Below are 10,090 nucleotides of genomic sequence, written 5' to 3' on the forward strand. Positions count from 1 at the left end.
CCAGTCATGTCTAATATCTTTAGACTAAAGCTTTAGACTAACATTGCATGATTCCTGGAATTCTTATTAAAATTTTTGAATCTCTTTATTTTCTTTTCAACATAATTTTCGAAAAATCCAAAAAAAAAATTACAAAATCATAAAAACCAAAAATATTTTTATGTTTCTTGTTTGAGTCTAGTGTCTCATTTTAAGTTTGGTGTCTTGCATGCATTGTTTATTTGATCTCAGTTCCATTTTCAAGCCAATAATACAGGGAATTGAAGATTCAGTACATGCAACAGAAGAATTACACAAAAAAAGCTGGGCGTTCAAAACGCCCAGTGAAGAAGGAAAACTGGCGTTTAACGCCCCAAAAGGTAGCATTTTGGGCGTTAAACGCCAGAATGGATACCATTCTGGGCGTTTAACGCCAAGATGGCACAAGAGGGAAGATTTTGTTTTTAATTCAATTTTTTTTCAAGTTTTCATAATTTTTCAAAATCAAATCTTTTTCAAATCATATCTTTTCAATCATATATTTTCAAAATCAATTTCTTTCCATTTTCAAAAATACTTGCTAACAATTAATGATTTGATTCAACATTCCAAGTATGTTGCCTTTTCTGTTGAGAGAGGTTTAATGTTTGAATCATATCTTTTCTTGTTAGCCAAGTCATTGATTTTCAAAATCACATCTTTTTCAAAATAGTTTTCAATCATATCTTTTTGATTTATAATTTCAAAATCTTTTTCAAAATCACTTTATTTCTTTTTCAACTTTATTTTCAAAAATCATTCTTCAATTTTTCAAAATGTTTTTAAAATGTTTTTAATTAATTTTCAAAAATTTCTTCCCCTCTTCTCACATCCTTCTATTTATAGAGTAACACTCCTCCTCAATGCACAATTTGAACTCTATCTCACTAAGTTCGAATTCTTCTACCTCTTCCTTCTATTTTTTTGTTCCTCTGACACCTCAAGGAATCTCTATACTGTGACATAGAGGATTCCACATTTTCTTGTTCTCTTCTCTTTCATATGAGCAGGAGCAAAGACAAAGGCATTCTTGTTGAAGCTGACCCTGAACCTGAAAGGACCTTGAAGCGAAAGCTAAGAGAAGCTAAAGCACAACTCTCTGTAGAGGACCTAACAGAATTCTTCAAAGAAGAAGACATGGCATCCGAAAACAACGACAATGCCGACAATGCAAGGAAGGTGCTGGGTGACTTTACTGCACCTACTCCCGACTTCTATGGGAGAAGCATCTCTATCCCTGCCATTGGAGCAAACAACTTTGAGCTTAAGCCTCAATTAGTTTCTCTAATGCAACAGAATTGCAAGTTCCATGGACTTCCACTGGAAGATCCTCATCAGTTTTTAGCTGAGTTCTTGTAAATCTGTGACACTGTCAAGACTAATGGGGTTAACCCTGAGGTCTGCAGACTTATGCTATTCCCTTTTGCTGTAAGAGACAGAGCTAGAATATAGTTGGACTCACAACCTAAAGAAAGCCTGAACTCTTGGGAAAAGCTAGTCAATGCCTTCTTGGCAAAGTTCTTTCCACCTCAAAAATTGAGTAAGCTTAGAGTGGAAGTCCAAACCTTCAGACAGAAGGAAGGTGAATCCCTCTATGAAGCTTGGAAAAAATACAAACAATTGATCAGAAAATGTCCTTCTGACATGCTTTCTGAATGGAGCATCATAGGTATTTTCTATGATGGTCTGTCTGAACTGTCCAAGATGTCATTGGACAGCTCTGCTGGAGGATCTCTTCATCTGAAGAAGACGCCTGCAGAAGCTCAAAAACCCATTGAAATGGTTGCAAATAACCAATTCATGTACACTTCTGAAAGGAATCCTGTGAACAATGGGACGAATCAGAAGAAAGGAGTTCTTGAGATTGATACTCTGAATGCTATATTGGCTCAGAATAAAATATTGACTCAGCAAGTTAATATGATTTCTCAAAGTCTGTTTGGAATGCAAGCTGCACCAGGCAGTGCTAAGGACGCTTCATCTGAAGAAGAAGCTTATGATCCTGAGAACCCTTCAATGGAAGAGGTGAATTACATGGGAGAACCCTATGGAAACACATACAATCCTTCATGGAGAAATCATCCAAATCTCTCATGGAAGGATCAACAGAGACCTCAACAAGGTTTCAACAACAATAATGGTGGAAGAAACAGGTTTAGCAATGGCAAGCCTTTTCCATCATCTTCTCAGCAACAGACAGAGAATTCTAAGCAGAACCATTCTGACTTAGCAACCATGGTCTCTGATCTAATCAAAACCACTCAAAGTTTCATGATTGAAACAAGGTCCTCCATTAGAAACTTGGAGGCACAAGTGGGTCAGCTGAGCAAGAAAGTTACTGAACTCCCTCCTAGTACTCTTCCAAGCAATACTGAAGAGAATCCAAAAGGAGAGTGCAAGGTCATCAACATGGCCGAATTTGGAGAGGAGGAAGAGGCAGTGAACGCCACTGAGGAAGACCTCAATGGACGTCCACTGGCCTCCAATGAGTTCCCTAATGAGGAACCATGGGAATCTGAGGCTCACACTGAGACCATAGAGATTCCATTGGATTTACTTCTGCCATTCATGAGCTCTGATGAGTATTCTTCCTCTGAAGAGGAAGAAGATATCACTGAAGAGCAAGTCGCTAAGTATCTTGGAGCAATCATGAAGCTAAATGACAAGTTATTTGGTAATGAGACTTGGGAGGATGAACCTCCACTGCTCATCAAAGAACTGGATGACTTGACTAGGCAAAAATTACCTCAAAAGAGATAGGACCCTGGGAAGTTCTCAATCCCTTGTATTATAGGCACCATGACCTTTGAGAAGGCCCTGTGTGACCTAGGGTCAAGCATAAACCTCATGCCTCTCTCTGTAATGGAGAAGCTAGGGATCTTTGAGGTGCAAGCTACAAGAATCTCACTAGAGATGGCAGACAATTCAAGAAAACAAGCTTATGGACTTGTAGAGGATGTTCTGGTAAAGGTTGAAGACCATTACATCCCTGCTGATTTTATAGTCCTAGAGACTGGGAAGTGCATGGATGAATCCATCATCCTTGGCAGACCCTTCATAGCCACAGCAAAGGCTGTGATTGATGTTGACAGAGGAGAATTGATCATTCAAGTGAATGAAGAATCCTTTGTGTTTAAGGCTCAAGGATATCCCTCTGTAACCATGGAGAGAAAACATGAAGAGCTTCTCTCAAAATAGAGACAAACAGAGCCCCCACAGTCAAACTCTAAGTTTGGTGTTGGGAGGCCACAACCAACTTCTAAGTTTGGTGTTGAACCCCTACATTCAAACTCTAAGTTTGGTGTTGGGAGGTTCCAACATTGCTCTGAGTATCTGTGAGGCTCCATGAGAGCCCACTGTCAAGCTACTGACATTAAAGAAGCGCTTGTTGGGAGGCAACCCAATTTTATTATATTTATCTATTTTCCTTTGTTATTTTATTTTTTTAGGTTGATGATCATGGGAAGTCACAAAATCAATTGAAAAAGCAGAAACAGAATGAAAAATAGAAAGAAAAATAGCACACCCTGGAGGAAAACCTTGCTGGCATTTAAACGCCAGTGAGTGCAGCAAATGGGCGTTTAACGCCCAGTCTGGCACCATTCTGGGCGTTTAACGCCAGAAAAGGGCACCAGACTGGCGTTAAATGCCAGGGAAGGGCAAGAAGTTGGCGTTAAACGCCAGAAATGGGCACCAGCCTGGCGTTTAACGCCAGAATTGGCATGAAGAGCATTTTTTGCTCGCCACTTGGTGCATGGATGAATTTTCCTTGACACCTCAGGATCTGTGGACCCCACAGGATCCCCACCTACCCCCCACTCTCTCTCTTCTTCACCCATTCACCAATCACCTCAACACCTCTTCCCCAAAAATCCCTCACCTATCAAATCCCACTATTCTCTTCACCACTCACATCCATCCTTCATAAAACCCCACCTACCTCACCATTCAAATTCAAACCACTTTCCCTCCCAAACTCACCCATAATGGCCGAACCATACACCCCCTCTCCACTCCTATATAAACCCATCCTCACTCCTTCATTTTCACACAACCTACACACTACTCCCCCCTTGGCCGAACCAAAAAGCCAACTCCATCTCCTCTATTTCTTCTTCTACTCTCTTCTTTCTTCTTTTGCTCGAGGACGAGCAAACCTTCTAAGTTTGGTGTGGTAAAAGCATTACTTTTTATTTTTCCATAACCATTTATGGCATCTAAGGCCGGAGAAACCTCTAGAAAGAGGAAAGGGAAGGCAAAAGCTTCCACCTCCGAGCCATGGGAGATGAAAAGATTCATCTCAAGGGTGCATCAAGACCACTTCTATGAAGTTATGGCCATGAAGAAGGTGATCCCCGAGGTCGTGAATATCCGGAGATCCGACATGAGATCAAAAGAAGAGGTTGGGAAGTTCTCACTAACCCCATTCAACAAGTCGGAATCTTAATGGTTCAGGAGTTCTATGCTAATGCATGGATCACCAAGAACCATGATCAAAGTGTGAACCCGGACCCAAAGAATTGGCTTACAATGGTTCGGGAGAAATACTTAGATTTTTGTCCGAAAAATGTAAGGTTGGCATTCAACTTGCCCATGATGCAAGGAGATGAACATCCTTACACTAGAAGGGTCAACTTTGATCAAAGGTTGGACCAAGTCCTCATAGACATTTGTGAAGAGGGTGCTCAATGGAAGAGAGATTCAAGAGGGAAGCCGGTTCAACTGAGAAGGCATGACCTCAAGCCCGTGGCTAGGGGATGGTTGGAGTTTATCCAATGCTCAATCATTCCCACAAGCAACCGGTCTAAAGTTACTATAGACCGGGCCATCATGATTCATATCATCATGATTGGAGAGGAAGTAGAAGTTCATGAGGTTATAGCCCAAGAACTTTATAAGTTGGCGGACAAGTCCTCTATCTTGGCAAGGTTAGCTTTTCCTCATCTTATTTGTCACCTCTGTTATTCAGTTGGAGTTGACATAGAGGGAGACATCCTCATTAATGAAGACAAGCCCATCACTAAGAAAAGGATGGAGCAAACAAGAGATCCCACTCATCATGAAATCCCTGAGATACCTCAAGGGATGCACTTTCCTCCACAAAACTATTGGGAGAAAATCAACACCTCCCTAGGAGAATTGAGTTCCAATATGGGACAACTAAGGGTGGAGCATCAAGAACATTCCATTCTCCTCCATGAAATTAGAGAAGATCAAAGAATCATGAGAGAGGAGCAACAAAGGCAAGGAAGAGACATTGAGGAGCTCAAGCACTCCATAAGATCTTCAAGAGGAAGAACAAGCCGCCATCACTAAGGTGGACCCGTTCTTTAATCTCCTTGTTCTTTATTTTCCTGTTTTTCGAATTTTCATGCTTATGTTTGTCCATGTTTGTGTCTTATGATCATTAGTGTCCTAGTGTCTATGCCTTAAAGTTATGAATATCCTATGAATCCATCACCTTTCTTAAAATAAAAAATGTTCTTAATTGAAAAAGAGAAGAATTGCATGAACTTTGAATTTTATAACAGATTAATTATTTTGATGTGGTGGCAATACTTTTGTTTTCTGAATGTATGCTTGAACAGTGCATATGTCTTTTGAATTTGTTGTTCATGAATGTTAAAATTGTTGGCTCTTGAAAGAATGATGAAAAAGGAGACATGTTACTGAGGATCTGAAAAATCATAAAAATGATTCTTGAAGCAAGAAAAAGCAGTGAATTCAAAAAAAAAAAAGAGAGCATATTCGAAAAAAAAAAAGAAGAAAAAAAAAGAGATAAAGCAAGCAGAAAAATCCAATAGCCCTTTAAACCAAAAGGCAAGGGTAAAAATAAAAAGGATCCAAGGCTTTGAGCATCAGTGGATAGGAGGGCCCACAGGAATAAAATCCTGGCCTAAGCGGCTAAACCAAGCTGTCCCTAACCATGTGCTTGTGGCGTGAAGGTGTCAAGTGAAAACTTGAGACTGAGCGGTTAAAGTCGTAATCCAAGGCAAGAAGAGTGTGCTTAAGAACCCTGGACACCTCTAATTGGGGACTCTAGCAAAGCTGAGTCACAATCTGAAAAGGTTCACCCAGTTATGTGTCTGTGGCATGTATGTATCCGGTGGTAATACTGGAAGACAGAGTGCTTTGGGCCACAGCCAAGACTCATAAAGTAGCTGTGTTCAAGAATCATCATACTTAACTAGGAGAATCAATAACACTATCTGGAATCTGAGTTCCTATAGAAGCCAATCATTCTGAATTTCAAAGGATAAAGTGAGATGCCAAAACTATTCAGAGGCAAAAAGCTAAAGCCCCGCTCATCTAATTAATACTGATCTTCATAGATGTTTTTGGAGTTCATTGCATATTCTCTTCTTTTTATCTTATTTGATTTTCAGTTGCTTGGGACAAGCAACAATTTAAGTTTGGTGTTGTGATGAGCGGATAATTTATACGCTTTTTGGCATTGTTTTTAGTATGTTTTTAGTATGTTTTAGTTAGTTTTTAGTATATTTTTATTAGTTTTTAGTTAAAATTCACTTTTCTGGACTTTACTATGAGTTTGTGTTTTTTTCTGTGATTTCAGGTATTTTCTGGCTGAAATTGAGGGATCTGAGCAAAAATCTGATTCAGAGACTAAAAGGACTGCAGATGCTGTTGGATTCTGACCTTCCTGCACTCGAAGTGGATTTTCTAGAGCTACAGAAGCCCAATTGGTGCGCTCTCAACTGCGTTAAAAAGTAGATATCCTGGGCTTTCCAGCAATGTATAATAGTCCATACTTTTCCCGAGATTTGATGGCCCAAACTGGCGTTTCAAATTAGCTCAAGATTGCCCGGCGTTTAACGCCGGAACTGGCACAAGAATGGGAGTTAAACGCCCAAACTGGCACAAAAGCTGGCGTTTAACTCCAAGAAGAGTCTCTACACATGAAAGCTTCAATGCTCAGCCCAAGCACACACCAAGTGGGCCCGGAAGTGGATCTTTATGTCATTTTACTCATCTTTGTAAACCCTAAGCTACTAGTTTTCTACATATAGGACCTTTTGCTATTGTATTCAGATATCGAGGTCTGGAGTCTTTAGATCATGAGGCTGGCCTCACGGCCATGCCTAGACCTTGTTCTTATGTATTTTCAATGGTGGAGTTTCTACACACCATAGATTAAGGTGTGGAGCTCTGCTGTACCTCGAGTATTAATGCAATTACTATTGTTCTTCTATTCAATTCAGCTTGTTCTTGTTCTAAGATATCACTTGCTCCTAAACTTGATGAATGTGATGATCCGTGACACTCATCATCATTCTCACCTATGAACGTGTGCCTGACAACCACCTCCGTTCTACCTTAGATTGGGTGGATATCTCTTGGATTCTTTAACCGGAATCTTCGTGGTATAAGCTAGAATTGATGGCGGCATTCAAGAGAATCCAGAAGGTCTAAACCTTGTCTATGGTATTCTGAGTAGGATTCAATGATTGAATGACTGTGACGAGCTTCAAACTCGCGATTGTGGGGCGTTAGTGACAGACGCAAAAGAATCACTGGATTCTATTCCGACATGATCGAGAACCGACAGCTGAATAGCCGTGCCGTGACAGGGTGCGTTGAACATTTTCACTGAGAGGACGGGACTGTAGCCACTGACAACGGTGATGCCCAACATACAGCTTGCCATAGAAAGGAGTAAGAATGATTGGATGAAGACAGTAGGAAAGCAGAGAGACGGAAGGGACAAAGCATCTCCATACCCTTATCTGAAATTCTCACCAACGAATTGCATAAGTATCTCTATCCTTATCTTATATTTTATATTATCCTCCATAACCATTTGAGTCTGCCTGACTGAGATTTACAAGATGACCATAGCTTGCTTCATACCAACAATCTTCGTGGGATCGACCCTTACTCGCGTAAGGTTTATTACTTGGACGACCCAGTGCACTTGCTGGTTAGTTGTGCGAAGTTGTGATAAAGAGTTGAGATTGCAATTGAGCGTACCATGTTGATGGCGCCATTGATGATCACAATTTTCGCGCACCACTTGATCATCACGTATGGATAGTATACGGACACCATAAATAAAAATGCATTCATATAAGCATACCTAAAAATTAAATTATGCTATCCCGTCATCCATAAAATCACGTAAGTCCATAATAAGATGATTAGCAAATAAAGATGCCATTTAAAATGAAGAGAGCATATAAAAAAAACGTACGCAAAAATGTGCTCCTGGATGTAATCATATAAGCATGAAATTGTTAATTAATTTTAGCTAATCCTCAATGCATGTAATGATACCATTAAATATAAAACAAACATAAATTTATTTGCATCTCAACTGATTGCTTACAATTGCATGTTTCAATAACCATACAATTAAAGTACTCATTTACATTGTGACTAAACATAAAAACTGAACGTAGAATAAACATCCATGGCAGAAATTGAGGATCCTAATTGCTCACCTTGTTCGACTTAAAACCATGGCCTGCGACATCGCCGGCTAAGTTTTCTTGTTCGTATGATAAATTCTCTGAAACGTCAGAGGCTACACAATCTAGCGGTTCCACTATATCGACCTCCATTAATGAATTTCGGCTAGGTGAAGTGCATAAAGGAGGATCCTCGCTTGAAACACGTTCTTCTTGCGATTCTGCCATTCTGAAGGAGTGAATCGGCTTCGTTCTGTGCGGAGGAGAGTGCAGCGCTGGTTGGTTAGTTGTTATTGGCGGTGGACTGTTCAATCATAGCTGAAGGAGGAAGCCGATCCCAGGACGCAGTGCTGGGCCGTTGACTGCTCTGGGAGGTGGAAATTAGCGCATGGGGCAGCCGTGAACCGAGGAGGATATGCCGCCAGGAAGATTCTCGTTTTAACCTAAATGATTGATTTAAATCTATAATTAAGAGTAATTTTAAATGGTTTTAGATTTCAAATTAAAAATAATATGAAATTAATTAATAACCCATTAATTATTTTTAATTTCAATTAAACCCCATTGTATGCATTGTACAATAAGTGTATTGTTTCCTCATACTTTTCTATATGTTTATATGTTGAGATATTTTGCTTCTTCCTTAAATGTGTTCAAGAATGAACTGTTATGAAACTTCTTTCGTTTTGTATCAATTTTCGAGGGCAAAAATTTTTATAAGGTGGGTAGAATGTAAGACTTAAGACCTTTGAAAGAGGGCTATTAATAGCTAATTTCAAATTCAGTATTTTTGTACCTTTAATTTCAGAAATTATTTTATTAAAGATAATTAAGGCAAGTTTTGATTTATTGAATTTGAGATGAATTGTAATTATTATCCAATTTTACAATTATTGGATTATTTTCTATATTTAAATTATAAAGTTGACAGTTATGAAATAATAGGGATTTTACATGATTTGGATTAGACAAGTAATGTTTTAAATATTAATGTTGTTATTTTGGAAAATAGAGAAATTAATTATATTATTTCTAATTTTTAGATTTGGGCATTTTATTGAAAATAATTTGTAAAGTTGATAAGTAAGTAGCATTTTCCTATATATGATTAGTGTTGGATTTAATTTGGATTTCAATTACTATATTATCCCTATTTTTGAGTGAAATTACCAAAGTACCCTTAACCTTAATTTTTGAAAATGAAACCCTAACCCTGAAAATCCAAACCCGACCTGTTTTCCCCCCCAAGATCCAGCCATAGCACCCACAATGTTTCCCTCACCAGTAGCAGTAGCGTGTGCAATTTCCTCCTCTTCTTGAATGAAAGCAATGAAACAAAAAGGGGAAGAAGGAGGGGGGACCGAGGGAGGAAGGAGAGGGGGAAGAAGAGGGAGGCGGCACAGTGGGTGCCACTACCATCGTCGCCGCCGTTGCTAGCGGAGGGAATGGGAGATCTGAGCGAGGAGAGAGAGATCCCGAAACCGGGAGAGATCGACCCACGCCTCACCGCCGCGCCACTGTCCCTGTGCCGCCGTCGTTTGGTCCATCCACGAGCTACTGCCAGGAACGAGCGAGGAGGAATGGCGCCGCCCCTTTGCCGCGATCGAAGCTCACTGCCGCCGTGTTGCTCCGGTCTTCGCGCCGCC

General features: G+C 39.9%; 1 protein-coding gene across 1 annotated transcript in view; it reads right to left on the reverse strand.

Moving 5' to 3' along the window:
- LOC107632873 (protein FAR1-RELATED SEQUENCE 5-like) overlaps positions 1–8,672 on the reverse strand; it is a 13,314-nt gene extending 4,642 nt beyond the window's left edge. Inside the window, exon 1 of the mRNA XM_016336513.1 lies at positions 8,478–8,672. Coding sequence (XP_016191999.1) covers positions 8,478–8,672 — 195 coding nt within the window. The remainder of the gene's footprint in view (positions 1–8,477) is intronic.

This window comes from Arachis ipaensis, chromosome B03, assembly GCF_000816755.2.
Source record: "Arachis ipaensis cultivar K30076 chromosome B03, Araip1.1, whole genome shotgun sequence".
NCBI classification, from domain to species: domain Eukaryota; kingdom Viridiplantae; phylum Streptophyta; class Magnoliopsida; order Fabales; family Fabaceae; genus Arachis; species Arachis ipaensis.